General features: G+C 38.3%; 2 protein-coding genes and 2 pseudogenes across 2 annotated transcripts; all 4 read right to left on the minus strand.

Moving 5' to 3' along the window:
* Positions 1–14,735: 14,735 nt before the first annotated feature.
* LOC149193200 (CAAX prenyl protease 1 homolog pseudogene) lies at positions 14,736–15,638 on the minus strand (annotated as a pseudogene).
* Positions 15,639–16,008: 370 nt separating this feature from the next.
* Positions 16,009–16,584, minus strand: LOC149193201 (uncharacterized). The gene has a single exon (XM_089407247.1). It carries the CDS (start codon positions 16,582–16,584, stop codon positions 16,009–16,011), a length of 576 nt encoding a protein of 191 aa, XP_089263373.1.
* A 3,518-nt stretch (positions 16,585–20,102) lies between these two features.
* LOC149193202 (CAAX prenyl protease 1 homolog pseudogene) lies at positions 20,103–20,954 on the minus strand (annotated as a pseudogene).
* Positions 20,955–21,324: 370 nt separating this feature from the next.
* On the minus strand, positions 21,325–21,900 carry LOC149193203 (uncharacterized). The gene has a single exon (XM_089407248.1). The coding sequence runs from the start codon at positions 21,898–21,900 to the stop codon at positions 21,325–21,327; it is 576 nt and encodes a 191-aa protein (XP_089263374.1).
* Between the last annotated feature and the right edge of the window lie 1,478 nt (positions 21,901–23,378).

Here is a 23,378-nt window from a genome sequence, read left to right on the forward strand (position 1 = left end):
GGACTGCACAAATCAAAATTTATGGGTTCACTTTGAAATCAAAATTTGTGCAAGTTCGGATGATAGGGCAAGAGGTGAGCAAGATGAGTTCTAGTCACAAAACCATGTGCGACACATACCAAATAATTGATAAAACTTTGACAACCTTGATGAATAATGAATATACATCAAAATGCCAATTTATACACATTCCCTAAGTATGACGAGTTAAGTGTGTGCGACTGTGACCTAAAAGTGTCGTTTTACCATAAGGATGTTATGACCATAAAATGCATCTACATATTTTATAATCAATGTGATGAAACTTGAGAACATTCAGGAAAGCTTAAACATATAGAGCAACATGAAACGAAACTTGACGAATTAGGAGACACTTGATATGATAATGAAGTAGGCTCCAAAATTTGAATGTAGTAAAATTTTGGAAGTGTTCAAATATAGCACAATAGTAATAACAATAATCACCTTATATCACCCATGGAGAAAGGGCCCCACCAACTATTTAATTTTTATTTTTATATTAAGAATTTTTTCTTCTAGTATAGAGTTAATTGGGCACACCATGGTTTGTTTTTTGTGTAGGTAGTTGTGTAAATAGATAACATGTTTGAGGTAGTCCTTGTTGATTCTCTAAGGGTAGAGCCAGATGGGACCAACTAAATTCCACATAAGTTAGTCAATTTTACTATGAACTTCCAAACGAGGTAGCAATTTCCAATGGCAATATGAAAAACCTTCAACTAGATGCAAATAGCATTCACATAGTTATCCAAAAAGTATCTTTTACATATCATTACCCTAAATATTAATTATATGTGTGGATTAATTTTGCATAGCAATTGTGATCTCTCTAAATGTCTTTGTATGAACCATGTTTAGGTTATGTAGTTAAAATTAGTTTATAATATTTAAAGATAAACTAATAACACATAACATTTGGGGCATTGAGGCATTATTAAAGTGGTTTTATTCATCATTTTTTTAAATTTTTAGATATGAATATATATATTCTCCTTTTTATGATAAGTTACTAAATGAAAAAGACAAGACAATGGAATTAATCTTATTTCTTTTAAAATAAAGTGAAGATGACTCTAGTTCTTTAAAATAATGTACAACCTTTTAAGGTGATTTCAAAGATTTTTGAAGTGATGATGAAATGTTTATGAAAAAAAAGGTGATGGAATCTATATTAACATATACCTATTTTAGTGATAATGGGATATGCATATTGTTTTCACAAATTTTGTAAAGTTTCTGAAAGCAATTGTAAATAAACTATAAGTTATGATGAAATTTTCAAAGACTATCAAATTCATGATGAAATGTATATGAAAAATACATGACAATGACATCTTTATGAAGGTATACATACCTTGCTTTATTCGTAATGACATTGACACAATGCTTTCAATGTTTTTGTATAATTACACAAAGTGATTCCAAATACTTTCTAAGTCAATTAAAATTCTCAAAGTCATTGAAAAGAATATCTAAGTAATGATGAGATTTTAATTTAAAATGAAATACAATTGGATTCATATGAACATATACCAACTTTGTTAATAAGGGAATTGACACATTGTTAAACGTTTTGCAGAATTCCTGAACGTGATTACGAAGATGTTCTCAGTCATGATGAAATTTTTAAGGTGATTGCAAAGATTATTTAATTAATGATGAACGTTAATTAAAAATAAAATAAAATATCATGCACATGACAATATACCTACTTTATTTTATTTATATTTCGACTGCAACATTATTTTCAATTTTTTTGGATAATTCCTCAAAGTGATCACAAAGACTTTCATGGTCATGATGAAAATTCCAAAGTAACTACAAAGATTACCTAAACCATTATAAAATAAAAATGTAAAATACAAGACAATGGAATTAATATTAACATATACCTACTTTATTGATAATGATATTGACACATTATTTTCAAAACTTATATACAATTCCTAAAAGTGATTGTAAAAACTTTCCAAGACATGATGAAATTTTCAAAGTCTTTGCAAATACTATCTAATTTATGATGATATTTTCAAATTTATTACAAAGACTCTAATTCATGACGAAACGGTTATGGAAAAAACAAGACAACAACATCCATATGAAAACATACCTATTTTATTGATAACAAAATTAACACACTGTTTTCAAAAAATTGTATATTTCTTCAAAGTGGTTGCAAGGAATTCCTAAGTCATGATAAAATGTTTATGAAATATACAAGACAGGGGCATCCATATGAACATATACCTATTTATTGACAATGGCATTGATGTCATTTTTTTCAAAAGTTATATATAGTTCCTCAAAATTATTACGAAGACTCTCTATGTCAAGATCTAATTTTTAAGAAAATCACCATATAATGGCATCCATATGAGAATATAGCTTTTTATTGATAACGGAATTGACACATTGTTTTCAAGAAGTTTACATATTTCTTCAAAGCAATTGCAAATAATTCCTAGGTCATGATGAAATGTTTATGAAAAGGAAAATATAGTGGCATCCATATGAACATATACCTACTTTATTGACAATTGCATTGACTCCATTCTTTCCAAAAGTTTTCTAAAATTCCTCAACGTGAATGCAAATGATCTATAAGTCATGATGAAATGTTTATTAAAAAGGAAGGACATTGGCATCCATATTAACATATAATTCCTTTTTTTACAATGGTATGGATGCCAATGTTTAAAAAAAAAATTCTTCCTAAAAGTAATTGCAACTCTAAGTCACGATGAAATTTCTATGACAAAGAGAAGAAAATGGGATCCATATGAACATATATAAACTTGTTGACAGTGTTTGACCTACCAACATCTCAAGGGATCTCTGCAGTAAAAAGTCCCAATTAGACCTCAGACCATTTGGTGTAGAAGTCCCAGTAGTGGATCATACTGTAATGCCTTGACCGCGATTTCGCACAAAGGCAAGTAAGATAACTCTGTTGCTAGCAAGGGTGTGACAACCGCAGTAAAACAAGGAAGGTGCATGAGAGGTTCTAACACACTGAGGGTGAGGTGAGTGCACCCCTTGGAAACCTGTAATAGTACGCAGCTTGGAAGGGAACACACGAGCGAAGATGCATCACAAGATGGAAGGAAAGTTAGCGAGCAATCCAAAGTGATGGTTAAACAAAAAAAACATTTCAGAAAGATTCATACATACTTATACAGAATAGTCCATACATGCATGCATAAGCAAACAAATACATATATCATTTACAGTAAACAAGACAACATAGAATACAACACAAAATATGCATGAAACGTGTTGGTTCTATTATTTTAAGAAGTGTAAGTTCCAGTCATACAATTCATCCATGTCCAACCACTAGTTCCAATAGCAGAACGTTATAGCCACAATAACCTACTGCTCCAAAGAGATGTACTAGCTCTACATAGTGGAGAAGGAAAGGCTTGTTACAAGGCTTGTTATATTTATAGCAAAGGGTGGGGTGCCCTTCACATTCCCCTTTGTGATAGTTCATCTACCCTCATGCCTCTTCATCTACTCTATGATTGTTACATACAACTATCAACACTTGAACTTCCACTTGACAAGAAGTTACATTACAATGCACATGTGCTCATGTGAGAGAAAATGGCTTGAGAAAGCCATGCAATACATCACTAACACTCAGTTCATTGTGGTGAGACCAACTATTTGACATGCTTGTGATGGTGAAGCTGGTGAGCTGATGCCAAGATTGGTCAGTTGTGATTGTGTGCATGCGCATCATGGTGACATATTGATGAAGTGAACTCTTGCTTCTATTGCATCTAGGTGCATTGGTATGGCTCCTCCATCCAACTTGTCTGCTAACATGCACATGGTCTTCCTGGTGCGATCGAATCGGCCACAAACTGATGCATAGTGTCCATGTTGATCTGCTGGTGTGTGCTCGTGGTCATGCACATCAACTGTCAACTACATGTTCAACTCCAGTTGGACTTGCTTCGCATCTTTGCCTCGATGTGTGTGCTAAATGAGTATGATGGCATGTGTGCGCACAATGACATGAATGTTGTTGAATTCCCTTGCATGTGATCAACAACACTGCTCACCATGTCTGCTCCATGCTAGCTGTTGTAATGGATCTTTAACCTTTACGGGTGCAGTTTCATTTGTGAGTGCATTTTTCGCTCCGTGTTGTTCCCGTTACTGCTGCAACTCATTCGCCTATCTATGTAGCTCACGTTCTTCCTTGAGTTTTTGCTTCAGCACATGCAACTCCTTCTTTGTTCCATTCTTTGTCTTCACGTGATCTTGATGTCGCGCTGTCACCTCATAGCTTGAGTCTCCAAAGTTTCTTTTATTAATAGTGGCTTTTCTTGAGCTTGCAACTTTGTTCTGCCTTTGTGTTGTCAACAACCTTCCTTTTGCATTTGTTGCATCTGGTATGCTACCTTCAGATGTTGTTCATGGTGTTGCTCATTGTGATGCTGCTAAAGTCATATCTTGATGTCCTTGTCTATGAACAACTTGGTGTCTTTGTGGGTAGGCAAGTCCATAGACACATGATCGATTGCATCCCCAAGTGTGCTTTGAATGGTGTCTTCGACTATTCTCTCTTGGAAACCATTGTACTTGTACTGCTGAGAGGCAGATGAACACCTACGATACCTGGATACATGGAAAAACTCATGGCAAGCAATCTGTCAATCGAAAACCAAAATGAAATTAAGAACTGACTTGCAACATACCGGTGTGACTGATCATGAAGCTTGCACAATTTCTGTCGGGAGGTTGGGAGACTGACTACCAAGACTATGCAAGGCATAGTCTAGGATACTAAGAGGCTGACTGATCGTTGGAACTGTGCAATGCATAGTCCATTCTAGTTGTTGAATGCTGGTATTGAGCAATGCACAATCTCAGCTGGCAATGGTTGTAGGCTCAGTGACTGCATTGCACAATTTTCTGGGCCACCAGTCACTGTCCCTCAGAATTGTGCAATGTAAGGCTAGAGAATACCCAGTGGGCAGAAATGCACATTTCCTAAGAGGAAGACAGAGCCTTCCCTCTCAGGATTGTGCAATGATGTCTTAGTGAGATAGAGTCCGGGCCAAGGCTTCCCAAACCTGCCAATGGGCGAATAAAAGCGAATGCATGGTGATATTGAGTCTAAACATAAGTGAATGATCATGTATACAAACAGTGGATGATAGATTCAGAAAATGGAACAACATGCATGTGGGTGAGGCAAGTTGTCGAATCGACAATTGTTCGTGAAAAACAGTTTCATGCATGCGACAGTAGTGAGGGCTTAACGAAAACTGAAATGGTGCTAGTACAAGCTAGTATGTATCAAAATGAAAAAAGGCACTCACTGAAATCAAGCATACAACATTCATGCAAAGTGAAACAAAAAAAACACAAGGTATGGAAGGTGGGCTTACCCCAAAACAACTTAGCTGAATGTGCCGACAACTCCTAGATGCAATTTGGGATGTCATAGCTGCAAGGTTGATGTGAGGAATGAACTCTGCAGTGTCTGGTTCATGAGTTTTGATCAAATCGAAGATCTGGCGTGCATGCCACAAATCTTGGAAGAGAGACACTTGGTGGGAGGTTTCCGCAATGATCCTTGCATGAAACCTATAGATAGTAAAAGTAGATCCCTGAATCAAAGGATGCCTTTGCATGCTTACATGGGAGAAGTAGACCATGCATGAAAATTGGTTTTGCTCAGTCTCAGAGGGAACTGATCAACTCAACTGCATATGCAAGAGGCTGCTCAACTACTGGGAAATAATGCGCATTTCTGGAAGGGTGTTGGGTTGGCCACCGAGGATATTTGCACAATTTTTGGGAAGAGAAACTAATTGTTTCCTAGGACTATAGAATTCCTGGGCTAAGCAGCCCTACTAAGAGGAATTACGTAATTTTCTAGATGAAGCCTGACTATAATAATTGCACAATTCTGGAGCCCAACAGGCTGCCACACTGAATTGTGCAATTTTTGAAGGGAAGGTTGGTTTCCCTCCAGAATTGTGAAATTTCTTGAGGGTGCTACTCAGCCTACACCTAGACTAAGTCCAGACAAACATCCTATGAATGGGATGCATCAAGCTCTAATAGACAGGGTACCTTTTTGCAAGAAAAACACTGAAGCTTGTGTACTTGACGAAGCATGACATGCTGTTGTGAAAATTTGGTAGGGAGGCTCCAAAACGAAGTTAAGGTAAAATTGTGGAGGGTGGTTCTAGCTGCTACAACACTGGGCGAGACATTGGTAGAACTACAACTCTCTAAATGGACCTTGTTCATGAAAAATAAGTCTAACACCTCCTAAAGTATTGTCGAGTTCTTAGTCCGTCTTCGTTTCACACTAGCTTGATTGTAAGATGTAGCATCTTCCAAAATCTTTGTCGATTGACACACATTCCAAGACAAGGCAATATAATTGTTTTGATTATGGTTGAGGGGTATATTGGTGTACAAGGAGTATAGTCATCAGAGTCTTAGTTTCATCTCTAGTGTTGCCCCACTATCAGCAGGCCTAGACAGTACCTTGATGGAGTCACATAGGAACACAAGCATGGCTTCGCTACCAGTGAGCCTAGTCAGTAACCTGGCAAAGTTACTTGCATCACCTCTCTGCATAGGAAGCATTTCTCTTCTTTCGCCTTATTCATTTTTCATTTTTTGAAATTTTCACTTTTCATTTTTTTCATTTCACAATTGTGCATAACACTTATTCATTTGAGAGGCGGAAGATGGATCCCGACTTATTGAGAGAAGGATAGGTTGTTCCTGTAGAGAAGTAGTTTATTGTACCTCTGACGTTCCTGTTAAGGTTTTCCCCCTCACCTTACTCTACTTGACTGAGCTGACAAGGGTTAACCTAAAAACAACTGACTATAGTAGGTGACACTACTTAGTGCTCAAGAGTTGTGTTTTCATCAAGGTTCACCTCGAGCAATACGTATTTTCCTTCAACATATCATGGACTAAAAGTAACAAGTTCTTCATGTAGAGGCAGGATGACAGATAACCAAGTACTGATAGTTGCATAAGGCCTCTTGTACTTTACCGAGCTTGTTTCAATAGTCAGACATGGTTTCATGCGAAACTAACCTACGAAGAAAAAAGGAAAACAAATGAACAACAAAGAAAAGCAGAAGTAGAAGCAAAAGCGAAATAAAAGTAAGAAAACAAGAAGGCAAGCAAACAAGAATGCAAGAAAACTAACTGAAAGAAAACACTACTCCTACTCCTAAACTAATGGTGCATGGGCTTGATCATGTGAAGTGATATTTCCAATGCAGACACTAGTGCATTGGTTGACCCATGTTGGTGAAGGCTTGGTCTGCAAGAAACCTAGTTGTGCGAACCAACAAGCGAGAAAGATATAACAATGAAGACAACCACACTTCGTGTTTCAAGGTGCGTACGGGACATAAGTGAGTGCAATTGCATGTAGAGAAATCCGTGGATTTACCATGGTGTTGTGCAACACTGCATGTAGCTTTGAAGCATAAACACATTCTTCACTCTGGCATGCAAGCAAACAAAAGAAACAAAGACAACTTGTGTCGTGCACGTGTTCTTGCAATGTAAGATTCCTCCAATGTATGAGCGATAGGATCGTGTAGTTTGAGTGGAAGAAGTATGATCTGTGTGTAAGATTGATCTTCAATGAATACAGATGAGTGATGAGGAGCCTTGGGTGATGGAAAAATTTCTTGAACAGAAGTGAGACTAACCCTAAGAGAGCGAGGTCTTGACATAACCATCAGCTTGGGCTGAAGTGCCTCAACAGTCTTAGGTGTTTCAACTTCATCGTCAGATAGATCATCATAGACCGGTCGCTTCAAAAAATCAACTGTGATATGATCATGATCGTGATCGAATATAGGAGTAAATGGATCATGACAACCAGAATAAAAAAAATCAATGATTTCATTGGCATCCTCATGATCTGATGAATCAAATAGAGGGGTAGATGAAAAGTGGATAGATTCATCCTCTGTGTTTCCGAAAAAGGAAAATGAAATAACAAGTAGATTTTCAATGAATAACTCATCCTCTCCGTTGTCAGATGATGGACTGACATCCGGTGTGTCGGCAAGTGATCAACAATGGGTGCATCTGTGGATGAAGAGACACATGTGAAATCTTGGATGGCAGGTTCACCAAAGAAGTCAAGAAAGAATAGAGGAGACTTGGAGGGAAGGGAGTCATCCTTCGCCGAGTGTTGATTCTCAATCTCCCACTCATATTCTTCATGAATGACAGCACATGTTGGTTGTGAAAGACCAACTCCATTAGTGTCCTATTCCTCGTTCACAAAAAATGTAGAGTCCGGAATGGAAGAACACAAGACAGTATCATCCAGAGGAACAGCCGAGTGCAAGGATGGAGTTTGTGGAACAAAATGCATATGACAACTCGATGGACTCACAACCAAATCTGTGCGAAAATTAAGTGAAGTGATGTTGGGAGGATGTGATAGCTAAACAGGTGTGTGAGCATGATCTTCAACATCACTCTGAGGTGGTGGAGTTGTTTGATGAGGGGATGGTAGACAATCACTTGTGACTGTAACTGCCTCTATCTGTGATTGTGCAACTTCATCACCGAAGAATGTTGAGTGAGGCCTGATTTAAAACTCCTTCTTGGGATGAGAAGATTTCTTAACATAGTACTCGAATCAGTCCCAAAGATAGAAAATTTTCATCTGACTCTTCAAATCTTGAAACTGCAAGGCATGGAAGCACTGCTAAAAATCCATAGTCGATTCATGTGGAGCCTTCTGTTGTTGTAATAGTTTTTTATCAAGATGGTCTAGATCAAAATGATAGAAAGTGTCTTCAATGAGATCACAGAAGTACTCAAGTGAGTGCACACTGTTAGCCGGTACGCTGCACAACCATCGAAGTGGAGATTCGTGAAGTGTGTATGCAAGCAACAAGATGTCCTATTCGTCAGAACATCCATCTTCCTTATGAATAATGGAAATAAAGTCATGTAAGAACTCAGGCCAGGCCACTTCACCTTCACCATCATACATGTAAGTGGACAAGTGATCGAAAAACTCCCTCGTGATGGTGACATATTCATGATTCAAAAAAACAACATGGAGAGAGAAGAGTACAAGAATCCATGATAGATATGAAAAGGTTCAAAACAGGATGAGAGGACACACCTTGTCATCTGCCCCTCCCTCTAGTGCCAGAAATGTTGATGGTGCTGGACCCGCCAACATGTCAAGGGCTCCCCCTGGTAAGAAGTCCCAATTTTACCTCAGACCATTTGGTGTAGGAGTCCCAATAGTGGGTCGTACGGTAATGCATTGACTGTGATTTTGCATAGAGGCAAGTAAGATAACTCTGTTGGTAGAAAGGGTGTGACAACTACAGTAAGAAAAGGAAGGTGCATGAGAGGTTCTAACACACTAAGGGTGAGGTGAGTGCACCCCTTGGAAACAGGTAATAGTACGTGGCTTAGAAGGGAACATACGAGCGAAGATGCATCACAAGCTGGAAAGCAAGTTATCAAGCAATCCAATGTGATGGTTAAACCAATAGCACATTTCAAAAATATTCATACATACTTGTACAGAATAGTCCATACATGCATGTGCAAGAAAACAAATACATATATCATTTAGAGTAAACCAGATAGCATAGAATACAATACAAGATATGCATGAAACATGATGGCTCTATTATATTAAGAGGTGTAAGTTCCAATCATACAATACATCCATGTCCAACCACTAGTTCCAATAGTGGAACATTACAACCACAACCGCGTGCTCCTCCAAAGAGATGTACTAGCTCTATGCAGTGAAGATGCCAAGGCTCATTACAATACTATCCAATATCTCTTTAAGATAGTCTTATCGGAAGCTTGGCTGACCAAGAGCCTTTATAATGAGTTATGAGGTTCTATTTATAGCAAAGGGTGGGGTGACCCTTGACATTCCCCTTTGTGACAGTTAATTTACCCTCATGACTCTTCATCTACTCTATGACTGTTACATCCAACTATCAACCCTTGAACTTCCATTTGACAAGATGTTACATTACAATGCACGTGTGCTCATGTGAGACAAAATGGCTTGAGCAAGCCATGCAAGACATCACTGACACTCAGTCCATTGTGGTGAGACCAACTCTTTGACATGCTTGTGATCATGAAGCTAGTGAGCTGATGCCAATCTTGGTTGTCCATGATGGTGTGCATGCACATCATGGTGGCATCTTGTTGAAGCGAACTCTTACCTCCATTGCATCTCGGTGCATTGGTATGTCTCCTCCATCCAACTCGTCTGATAACATGCACATGGTCTTCTTGGTGCAACTGAACTGGTAACACGCTAATACATAGTGTTAGTTTTGATCTACCAGTGTGTGCTAGTGGTCATGTGGATCAACTGTCAAGTACATGTTTAGCTCCAGTTAGACTTGCTTCTTGTCTTTTCCTCAGTGGGTGTGCTGAATGGGTTGGATCGCATGTGTGCACACAATGACATGCATGTTGCTGAGTTCTCTTGCATGAAATCAACAACACTTCTCACCATGTCTACTCCGTGCTAGTTACTGGGATGGATCTTTAACTTGTACGGGCATAGTTTCATCTGTGAGTGCATGTTGCACCCCCTGATGCTTCTGTTCCTACTGCAACTCATTCACTTATGTGTGAAGCTCACGTTCTTCCTTGAGTTTCTACTTCAAAACATGCAACTCCTTCTTTGTTCCATTCTCTATCTTCACGGGATCATGATGTCGTGTCGTCACCTTATAGCCTAAGCCTCCCAAGTTTCTTTCATCCACAATGGATCTGCTTGAGCTTGCAACTTTGTTCTGCCTCTATGTTGTCAAACAACCTTCATCTTACATTTGTTGCACCTGGTATGCTTCCTTTAGCTAATGTTCATGATGTTGTTACCATCATATCTTGATGTCCTTATCTACAACCAACTTGGTGTCTTCGTGGGTAGGAAAGTCCATAGACACTTGATCGATGGCATCCCTAGTGTGATCTGAACGGTGTCTTTGACTCTTCTCTCTTGGAAACCATTGTACCCATAATATTGAGAGGTAGATGAACACCTGTGATAGATGGAGACATGGAAACACTCATGGAAAGTAATATGTCAGTAGAAAACCATAATGAACTTTAGAACTAACTTTCAATATACCTGTGTGACTGATCACGAAGGTTTCACAATTTCCGCTGGGAGGTCAGGAGACTGACTTCCAAGACTACGCAAGGCATAGTCTAGGCTGTTGGGAGGCTAATTGACTGCTGGAACTGGGCAGTGCATAGTCTAGTCTAGCTGTTGACGAATGGAATTGCGCAATGCACAATCTCAGCTGGCATTGGTGGCGGGCTGAGTGATTGCATTGGGCAATTTTCTGGGCCAACAATCACTGTCCCTTGGAATTGCACAATTCAAGACTAGAGGATAGTCACTAGGAAGAAATGCACATTTCCTGAGAGGAAGACAGAGCCTTCCCTCTGAGGATTGTGTAATGCTATCTTGGTGAGGTAGAGTCTGGGCCAAGGCTTCCCAAACCCGCCGACAGGTGACTGAAAACAAATGTGAATGTGAATGCATGGCGATATTGAGTGTAAACATAAGTGAATGATCATGCATGAAAATAGTGGATGACAGATTCAGAAAATGGAACAACATGCATGTGGGTGAGGCGAGTCATTGAATCTGTGACAGTTCGAGAAAAACAATTCCATGCATGCGGCAACAGTGAGATGTTAACGAAAACTAAAATGGTGCTAGTACAAGCTAGTATGTATCAAAATGATAGTAAGTGCTCACTGAAATCAAGCAGACAACATTCCTGTGAAGCGAAACACAAAAAGTGCCAGAGATGAAACACAAGACATGGAAGGTATGATTACCCCAAAACAGATGATTTGAATGTGTCAAAGACTCCTATATGTGATGTGGGATGTCAAAGGTGCAAGGTTGATGTGAGGAATGAGCTCTATAACATCTGGTTCATGATTTTTGATAAAATCAAAGATGTGACGTGCATGCCACAAATCTAGGAAGAGCGACACTTGGTGGGAGGTTTTTGAAAATGATCCTTGCATGCAACCTCCAGCTGCTAAAAGTAGATCCTTGAATCAAGGGATGCCATTGCATACTTCCTTGGGAGAAGTAGCCCATGCATGCAAATCAATTTTGCTCCATCCTGGAGGGAACTGGTCAACTCAACTGCACATGCAAGAGGCTTCTCAATTGCCGAGAGAAAATGTGCATTTCTGGAAGGGAGTTAGGCTGGTTACCTAGGAGATTTGTGCAATTTTTGGGTAGAGCAACTGACTACTCCCCAGGACTGTGCAATTTCTAGGCTAACCAACCCTACTGGGAGGAATTGCGCAATTTTCTAGATCAAGCCTAACTGAAAAAATTGCACAGCTCTGGAGTCCAACAAGCTGCCACACTGAATTGTGCAAATTCTGGAGGGAAGGCTAGCTTCCCTTCAGAATTACACAATTTCTTGAGGGAGCTGCCTAGCTTACAGTTGGACCAAGTCCAAACAAATAGCTTGTGAGGAGGACGCATCAAACTATGATAAACAGGCTTCCTTTCTGCAAGAAAAACATTGAAGCTTGTGTACTTGATGAAGAAAGGCATGTTGCTGTGAAAGGTTGGTAGGAAGGCTCCAAAACGAAGCTAAGGAAAAATTTTGGAGGGTAGCTGTAGCTTCTACAATACAACTTTATTAGCAATGACATTGGCATCACTATCTTATAAGGAAAAAGAAAAGAATCTCGTATCTTTCTAAGATTTTTTCCAAATTTCTCGAACATTATTGCAAATACTTTATAAATCATGACAAAATGACTCAATAATGAAAAAAAAGAAAGATTGGTAATATGAGTATACTATTTATGATTATGGTAGAAAAAAATTCACTTTTACATTAAAGATCTCAACTATCATTTAATTTTAGTTTTTTAGTGTTATGTTATACATTTCATCCATATTTTGTTGTAAATTTTATATCTTCTCTTAGTAACATAGTGTAAATCCATCTTAGCCCCATACCTATCAAGCATGGGAGGAGATAAACAATAAAAAGAGGCAAAATATGGATCTATGCTAATTCAATTTATTATTATTATTATTATTGTGGTGGTGATTTTTTATATTAATTTTTTTTATTGAGATCAGGGAGGAGATAATGTAGGGGATTCATAATATAACTCAATGTAACATGAAAACAACATTGAAAAAAATTGAGATTAATATAATTAAAATTATGTGTGTGAGAGAGAGAACCAACACAAACATATATTCACCTTAATCTATGAAGTGTTGATTGTTTTGTTATATTCTGGGTGTTATCTCAAAATCAGGCCCTGGAAGGCTGCTGACCAGGAAGACTTCAAGTAACTATTTCAGATCAATCTTTTGACTAAGGCTTAGCCTCCTTAGCCTGAGAGGGCTCTCTCAAAGGGTTATTGATTTTGACTATTAATAAGATGGCTAACTCTCTTGAAATAACATTAACAAATATGAAGGCTGGACAAACATTACATAAGTTTCCATTGGGCTTATGGAGTCAATCAAACCTCAGTAAATAACGATATTGCTTTAACATAGAAGTAAGGGCATGTGACATTTAAATGTTCAAAATACAACTCTTATAAAACCACAGTTCATAGATGAGTACAGGAAGTCAGAGCAGCATAAGTGAATTCTGAGTGATTACTCATCTAAGCAACTAAAAAAAAAACATGAAGGACAAAGTAAAATAACACATCTTGAACATGGAAATGTTGTATGAATCCTGAGAAGAAAAGCATATAACTTATATTACTGAACTCTGTTCTTTACATAAGCCAAAACAACACTCTGTTTTTTATAAAATATCCAACCTTCATTACATAGATGTTCCAGCTATATATAGAAAATCCTTATTCTAACTACTTCGAGCTTCCTCCTCCAACATGAGGGGAACTCGAATTCTGCCTATGATGACACCTATCTACTTTACAACAAACTATTAAATATAATTAGAGCTAACTGGAGTTCTAAAGAGTTCTAATTTGACTATGACTCTAACTCTATCTTCTTCATAGAATGATTCCTTCTTGTTCTTTGACACCTGGTCTCCTTTAGTTTGGCTGAGGTGGATGTTAAATACGCCTTATTGACCTTGAACGCTGAATCCTTTACTGCCCCGTAGTATTAGGAGATGTCCCCTGCTTCTCGGCTTTTGTTTTCACTAATTTGCTCAAATATATAACAGCATGTTTCTTAGTCTTTAATAATCCAAGGTATGGAACGTTGCCATGTTTCTGATGTGCTGTAGGCTGTATTGATGATGTGTCATCCACTATTTTAAAAACCAAAGAGAAAACGCATTCAAGCTCTCTGATGCATGCTTCAATTCTTTTATGATATCAAAAAATGCCACGTCCTTAATACACTGTCCACCATTTTCATATGTGTAGGCAAAAGTTCTTGCAAGTTGTCTTGATCTTGTTGAAAGCTGATGGCTTCAGATGATTCCTTGTAGACATACCCCTTTTCAAAATTCCCGCTTGTATTTCCAAAACCGGTTGACTGAGATTAGATTGTGTAGCTTCAACAGTTTCGCAGCGTACTACGAAACTGCTGTACATTAATCATCTTCAGCAGTTTCGTAGTGCGCTACGAAACTGCTGTGTGATTCCAAAAACACAGTTTCAACCCAAAACTTTGAAATTGTCTGGGTTGATCAGGTAAAAAATAAGGAGCCGGCTGGCAATCTGGAGAACATTTCCTCCTCATTTTTTCACTGCTGAATCCAGGTGTCATATATCACTATACGCTTGTTCTTGTAAAATCCATACATGTATGCGTTGCTATGTGTCGATCTTGTTGAACCATCAATCACAAATAGCTTCTTCAACAGAAACTTTAGAGATGATGCTAGCCTTTCAATATTCAACCTAAGTTCCCCTTCCGGAAGAGGAGTGAACTTGTTGAAGAGAGGAGCTATAAGAATAGAATATAAAGACATCATCACTAGTGACAGTATAAGCATGAAGGCCCAAAGGTATATTGCTAAATATTGACCTCCTTTCTGCACAATTATGATTATTGCTGAAACAATTGGTGGCCCAAGTAAAACTGAAAAGCCCAGACCCACAACCATATCTCTGAGAAAAAGCCAAATCGTTTGTTTATTGAATCCATGCCGAGCCTCAATGACAAAAGTTGAATACAGTGAAAAAGGCAGATCTATCAACTGAGACCAAAGAGTAACAGCTGCTAAACATATGAGTGTATGAATGATTTCATTATGAGGATCTAAGCCCAAGTTTGCAACTACAACTTTTGATTTCTACCAAAGGAATGGTAATGCTCGAAGAAGTAAAATTGTTGAATCTCCTATGATGGTCACTGCTGCGTGAACAAAGTGGAAGCGGCTTTTATCAATGCTGTAAGCTCGAGATTTTTCAAACTTATCCTGACTCACCACTCCTTTTAAAGGCTTAGGCAGATAAGGAAGCTTAAGTGACGTATGTTGCCTCAAGTCAAGGTATGTCTCAATGAAGTACATGAAGATCATGAAACCAACAACAGCTTCCAAATAGGGAAACGCCATTTTTTAGACCAATCCAAGATAAGCCTCGCCTCGCCTGTAGCGAATAAAGGGCCAACTAGTAAAAGAATGGGATGCAGTAGACCTGATCTCCAATTGAGTTGAGTGTCGGGGAAGCCGCGATACTAAGGTAATACTGGGGTAAATATAAAGGCATGATGCAATTCCTCCATTAGTTCATAAAAAGGGCAATTTCTCCCTTGCATTATTCTTCATTTGAAGACAGTTCTGGTCATAAAGATTACTGACATCATGTTCACCTTGCATCTAAAAATCGAAACGATTTCATGGGTTGCCTCACATAATCTGTGCAGAAAGATGAATTAAAGAATCCCTCGAGGCCCCACTCATTCTATTAGTGCATATGGAATAATTGCCGAGGGATAGTCTCAGTGAATTTCCGTCAGTTATTCATGTTATTCAGGAGCTTCACAACTTCTCCAATTGCGACTGTTTTACCTTCATCCCGAAGTGTGAACCTTCCAAGTTGAGGAAAATCAGAGAACTTCTCAACACATATAGTGTCATTTACCTGAATGCGACACAACACAACTGCTCCAGTCTTAACAAAAATACATTTCTTTTTCATTGGCTTTTTCATCCTTGGATCCATCTGCTCTAACAGCTCCATTATCTCACATTCCTCAACAACAGAATGAATATGCAGTACAGCTTTATAACCAGTAGTAAATATTGCTTTATGTTCCAGTAGTTCTAATATCTGTAACTGAGCCTCAAACTCCAGCACTGCTTGAATTGGATTTGAAATGGAAGACAAAACAAAGCCTGTAGAGATGTCATCTTCTTCAACACCAGATAATTTCACCCTAACATTTCCTCCAGGCCTTGCATACTTTATTTCATCACTTTCACGATAAACAGCTACAACTTTCTCATGAACCTTATTTGGCATTATAGTTAAGCTGTCTCCTTGCCTTACAGTGCCTGACTCTGTTTTTCCCATAACCACAGTTCCCATATCCTTGAATCTATCTATTTATGGCATCCTGAAAGGACCTTTAGGATCTCTTGGAGGTAACCTGAATGCAACGATTACTATGGGATTGTCAATGAAGGAGTTGTTCCATCAACTTGAATAGCATCAATGACCTCTCCAAAAGTTGGTTGTTGAGCACATCCACAAGAATCCATTATAGTCCTCCACATCATACAACAGAGTGTCCTTTATAGGCACATATCCTGCATCCCTAGACAACTTCTCTAATATTGCATAGATATCCTTTGTTTGAGAGTGCGTTCGGTCTCCTATGACAGAAGTATGCACTGTGTTTTTAATCTCAATCCAGCTCTGATAGAGAAGAAACACGGGACTTCCATCCACAAGAACCCTTTGAGAAATTTTTTAAAAAATGAATGTTCAGGATTTAAAACATTTTTCTTCAGTGATAACAGTGGCTCCACTTGGGATAGTGTGCCCTTGTGGTACACTAAGAACTAGTAGGTCCAGTGCTTTGTCCTTTTTATAACAAACATGGATTTGCTTGACAAACATCCCCTTCAAGCTTCTTGGGCCTTCACCTCGGGCTTAAGCTTGATGATCACTGTAGGAGAAAGGAATCTACATCTACTAAAAAAAAATGCTCAGTCAACCTTGAGCTTATTTGCATTTTCCTACCTACCTACCCTATCAATTCAAACTTCTTTCAGCTCAATCAATGTGAAATTTCCAATGCAGCCAATCATTTGTCTTATCTGATATTTGAGTTTTTTGACTGCATCGGAGTTCAGAGCCACTATGATATGGCGATGACCACTGCCACTGAAATTGCCTCTGATCTTCATAGAAAAGCTGAAACACTGGAGAGTAAAACTCTTCCATGTATTCAGCTATAGGATCCCATAATTCATGATCAGCTTGATGATTCTTGTAACTTTCTGGCTGTGCAAACTGATCTTCAACAACAGTGTACTCTTCCTCAATTGTAAAAGAGAAAGGAAGCAACACTCTCTCCTTGTGTTCTATCATAAAAACCTTTTGAAAAGAATGATCATCATAACACTCTTCATTTTCAGGCCACTGATTCTCAACCACACAAGACCCCTTTGATGTGCTATCCAATTTGCTATTTGACAAGCTATCCAACTGCTTTTCTGAATCATTCCAACAAACAATGGAATTTTCCTCATTATTATCATCATTCTTTGGTGTAAGCTACTGCAAGAAATTACAAAAATGAACAATCTTTTCCTCTGCCTGAAGGTCATAAAAAATTTCTTCCAACATTTCTTCTTGGTGTTTGTAATCATGTTCATTTTGATAATGATCCGAAGACTGACAAGTCTGCTGCATCTCTACATCAATATCAGAGGATTGAACATGGTTTTCATAAGTAAACCCCTGCTGATCTTCATGCTGCATTTCATGAGATGTTATACTTTCTTCTTGGTGTTGAAATGCATTGTTATGGAGAGCCTCTAAAATTTCTTCATCCATAAATTCATCATCACCATAACAATCCTCCAAGTACTGAATAAGATTTAAAGAATGTTTACAGCAATCTTTAAGCAGCAATAAGGAAGGATAACCTTCTTTATACATTTCACAGAATTCATCATGAAAACTAGCAAGCGAATATATTGAACCATTTTCCAGACTTTTATACCAAGACCATGCTTTTCCTTCTAAAGTGGTCATAAACATTTTCATGAGACAATCTTCAGGGAAATGAACCTTAAGACTGCGTACATGCATATGGAATTTAACCAAATGGAGAGCAGCATTATCCTTCTTTTCATCTTTGAATATTGGAAGATCATCTAACCAATCAACCTCTGGCATAGGATTTGGAAAACCAGGGATATGAGACCGATTCATAGGAGCATACCTGGCATTCATTCTTGCAGTGGAACTCATCTTGTAACTTCATCAAGCTACTGATCTTCTAGCAGTGGAGTCACCTTCTAATTTGTTATTTGATGTGTGGAGTCGCCAAGGTAGATTTGCAGCCTCAAAAACCTTCTGAGCTCCTGCTACCTTCAGAAGTTCAGCTTCATGATTTCGGGAATGAATAGACTTCAGGCTCCCGGCAGACGCACCAAAATGTTATCTCAAAATCAGGCCCTGGAAGGCTGCTGACCAGGAAGACTTCAAGTAACTATTTCAGACCAATCTTTTGACTAAGGCTTAGCCTCCTTAGCCTGAGAGGGCTCTCTCAAAGGGTTATTGATTTTGACTATTAAAAAGATGGCTAACTCTCTTGAAATAACATTAACAAATATGAAGGCTGGACAAACATTACATAAGTTTCCATTGGGCTTATGGAGTCAATCAAACCTCAGTAAATAACAATATTGCTTTAACATAGAAGTCAGGGCATGTGACATTTAAATGTTCAAAATACAACTCTTATAAAACCACAGTTCATAAATGAGTACAGGAAGTCAGAGCAGCATAAGTGAATTCTGAGTGATTACTCATCTAAGCAACTAAAAAAAAAACATGAAGGACAAAGTAAAATAACACATCTTGAACATGGAAATGCTGTATGAATCCTGAGAAGAAAAGCATATAACTTATATTACTGAACTCTGTTCTTTACATAAGCCAAAACAACACTCTGTTTTTTATAAAATATCCAACCTTCATTACATAGATGTTCCAGCTATATATAGAAAATCCTTATTCTAACTACTTCGAGCTTCCTCCTCCAACATGAGGGGAACTCGAATTCTGCCTATGATGACACCTATCTGCTTTACAACAAACTATTAAATACAATTAGAGCTAACTGGAGTTCTAAAGAGTTCTAATTTGACTATGACTCTAACTCTATCTTCTTCATAGAATGATTCCTTCTTGTTCTTTGACACCTGGTCTCCTTTAGTTTGGCTGAGGTGGATGTTAAATACGCCTTATTGACCTTGAACACTGAATCCTTTACTGCCCCGTAGTATTAGGAGATGTCCCCTGCTTCTCAGCTTTTGTTTTCATTAATTTGCTCAAATATATAACAGCATGTTTCTTAGTCTTTAATAATCCAAGGTATGGAACGCTGCCATGTTTCTGATTTGCTGTAGGCTGTATTGATGATGTGTCATCCACTATTTTAAAAACCAAAGAGAAAACGCATTCAAGCTCTCTGATGCATGCTTCAATTCTTTTATGATATGACAAAATGCCATGTCCTTAATACGTTGTCCACCGTTTTCATATGTGTAGGCAAAAGTTCTTGCAAGCTGTCTTGATCTTGTTGAAAGCTGATGGCTTCAGATGATTCCTTGTAGACATACCCCTTTTCAAAATTCCCGCTTGTATTTCCAAAACCGGTTGACTGAGATTATATTGTGTAGCTTCAGCATTTTCGCAGCGTGCTACGAAACTGCTGTACATTAATCATCTTCAGCCGTTTCGTAGCGCGCTACGAAACTGCTGTGTGATTCCAAAAACACAGTTTCAACCCAAAACTTTGAAATTGTCTGGGTTGATCAGGTGGAAAATAAGGAGCCGGCGGGCAATCTGGAGAACATTTCCTCCTCATTTTTTCACTACTGAATCCAGGTGTCATATATCACTATACGCTTGTTCTTGTAAAATCCATACATGTATGCGTTGCTGTGTGTCGATCTTGTTGAACCATCAATCACAAATAGCTTCTTCAACGGAAACTTTAGAGATGATGCTAGCCTTTCAATATTCAACCTAAGTTCCCCTTCCGGAAGAGGAGTGAACTTGTTGAAGAGAGGAGCTATAAGAATAGAATATAAAGACATCATCACTAGTGACAGTATAAGCATGAAGGCCCAAAGGTATATTGCTAAATATTGACCTCCTTTCTGCACAATTATGATTATTGCTGAAACAATTGGTGGCCCAAGTAAAACTGAAAAGCCCAGACCCACAACCATATCTCTGAGAAAAAGCCAAATCGTTTGTTTATTGAATCCATGCTGAGCCTCAATGACAAAAGTTGAATACAGTGAAAAATGCAGATCTATCAACTGAGACCAAAGAGTAACAGCTGCTAAACATATGAGTGTATGAATGATTTCATTATGAGGATCTAAGCCCAAGTTTGCAACTACAACTTCTGATTTCTGCCAAAGGAATGGTAATGCTCGAAGAAGTAAAATTGCTGAATCTCCTATGATGGTCACTGCTGCGTGAACAAAGTGGAAGCGGCTTTTATCAATGCTGTAAGCTCGAGATTTTTCAAACTTATCCTGACTCACCACTCCTTTTAAAGGCTTAGGTAGATAAGGAAGCTTAAGTGACGTATGTTGCCTCAAGTCAAGGTATGTCTCAATGAAGTACATGAAGATCATGAAACCAACAACAGCTTCCAAATAGGGAAACGCCATTTTTTAGACCAATCCAAGACAAGCCTCGCCTCGCCTGTAGCGAATAAAGGGCCAACTAGTAAAAGAATGGGATGCAGTAGACCTGATCTCCAGTTGAGTTGAGTGCCGGGGAAGCCACGATACTAAGGTAATACTGGGGTCAATATAAAGGCATGATGCAATTCCTCCATTAGTTCATAAAAAGGGAAATTTTTCCCTTGCATTATTCTTCATTTGAAGACAGTTCTGGTCATAAATATTACTGACATCATGTTCACCTTGCATCTAAAAATCAAAACGATTTCACGGGTTGCCTCACATAATCTGTGCAGAAAGATGAATTAAAGAATCCCCCGAGGCCCCACTCATTCTATTAGTGCATATGGAATAATTGCCGAGGGATAGTCTCAGTGAATTTCCGTCAGTTATTCATGTTATTTAGGAGCTTCACAACTTCTCCAATTGCGACTGTTTTACCTTCATCCCGAAGTGTGAACCTTCCAGGTCGAGGAAAACTAGAGAAATTCTCAACACAGATAGTGTCTTTTACCTGAATGCGACACAACACAACTGCTCCAGTCTTAACAAAAAGACATTTCTTTTTCATTGGCTTTTTCATCCTTGGATCCATCTGCTCTAACAGCTCCATTATCTCACATTCCTCAACAACAGAATGAATATGCAGTACAGCTTTATAACCAGCAGTAAATATTGCTTTATGTTCCAGTAGTTCTAATATCTGTAACTGAGCCTCAAACTCCAGCACTACTTGAATTGGATTTGAAATGGAAGACAAAACAAAGCCTGTAGAGATGTCATCTTCTTCAACACCAGATAATTTCATCCTAACATTTCCTCCAGGCCTTGCATACTTTATTTCATCACTTTCACGATAAATAGCTACAACTTTCTCATGAACCTTATTTGGCGTTATAGTTAAGCTGTCTCCTTGCCTTACAGTGCCTGACTCTGTTTTTCCCATAACCACAGTTCCCATATCCTTGAATCTATCTATTTATGGCATCCTGAAAGGGCCTTTAGGATCTCTTGGAGGTAACCTGAATGCAACGATTACTATGGGATTTTCAATGAAGGAGTTGTTCCATCAACTTGAATAGCATCAATGACCTCTTCAAAAGTTGGCTGTTGAGCACATCCACAAGAATCCATTATAGTCCTCCACATCATACAACAGAGTGTCCTCTATAGGCACATATCCTGCATCCCTAGACAACTTCTCTAATATTGCATAGATATCCTTTGTTTGAGAGTGCGTTCGGTCTCCTATGACAGAAGTATGCACTGTGTTTTTAATCTCAATCCAGCTCTGATAGAGAAGAAACACGGGACTTCCATCCACAAGAACCCTTTGAGAAAATTTTTAAAAAATGAATGTTCAGGATTTAAAACATTTTTCTTCAGTGATAACAGTTTTAAAACATTTTTCCTCAGTGATAACACTGGGCACCAAACTCAGTGTCCACACACACACACACAAATGTACACATGCACACACACATGCATGCAAGTACACACACACAAGATTTGGTAACAACTTCATATTAACTTTACACATCAAATGAACTAAAACACACTAATATGTCTAAGCAGAAATAAATTTGGTATAGAGGTGTTGTCTTGGTATGGACTGACCCAAGTTCAATTTATACTGCACATCAACAAAATGCTTAATCACTAGCCCTTTCAGCAATGACCTGCAAGAAGATTGCAACTTCATCTGATGTGACTACGAGAGGAAGCAAAACTAGGTTTTTGCAGCCTTGAGGGATTGGGAGATGTGGTATTATTATGTTATCTTATTCTTATTACTTATAAATCACTTCGCCGCATTAGATTAATCACTTACACATGCCATATAAACCATCACTATGCTAAAGTAAAATGCAACTGTAATAACTGCTACTCTACGACAAATAATAAGAAAATATACACATAAAAACACCAATTTATCATGGTTCACCCCAGTTTAGGGCTATGTCCACAAGAACTGTTGCTTAATATAATAAATATTTGAACAACAAACATTTCTTGGCCTATGCACTAAGCTGCAGGTTGTCTACGCAATCAGTTTCAGACTCAGGATTCTATGCACTTAGCTGTAGAGCCTTGCCTTCTCTACCAAATTATAGATCACAATAATTTCCACATAACACTGATCTAGATCAATTCGATGATTGTCTTCTTGTTATTTTACCCTATATATACTATTACATTGTAAGGTTACATCATCAAAATACCATGCTCCAAACACCATGGACTCCCTAAAACAAGCAACTATGGTCCCAACACCCTTGATCCCTTAGAAAATCACGTGCTTTTAAAAAAATAGGGGCTTTGACCCACCCCGAAGCCCTTACGACACCACACGGTATATTTAATTACTCAAAATGCACTCCACTACGCACTCTATTGCTTGCTCCACCCCATAAAATGCAGAGTCTTTGCCAAAATCTA

This window comes from Pinus tabuliformis, chromosome 2_2, assembly GCF_031772625.1.
Source record: "Pinus tabuliformis cultivar Carrire ecotype Pingquan chromosome 2_2, CPIR1, whole genome shotgun sequence".
Taxonomy (NCBI): domain Eukaryota; kingdom Viridiplantae; phylum Streptophyta; class Pinopsida; order Pinales; family Pinaceae; genus Pinus; species Pinus tabuliformis.

Excerpts from the sequence above, each read along its gene's own strand:
- LOC149193203 (XM_089407248.1), bottom strand. The coding sequence starts at position 21,900 with ATGGGAACTGTGGTTATGGGAAAAACAGAGTCAGGCACTGTAAGGCAA.
- LOC149193201 (XM_089407247.1), bottom strand. The coding sequence starts at position 16,584 with ATGGGAACTGTGGTTATGGGAAAAACAGAGTCAGGCACTGTAAGGCAA.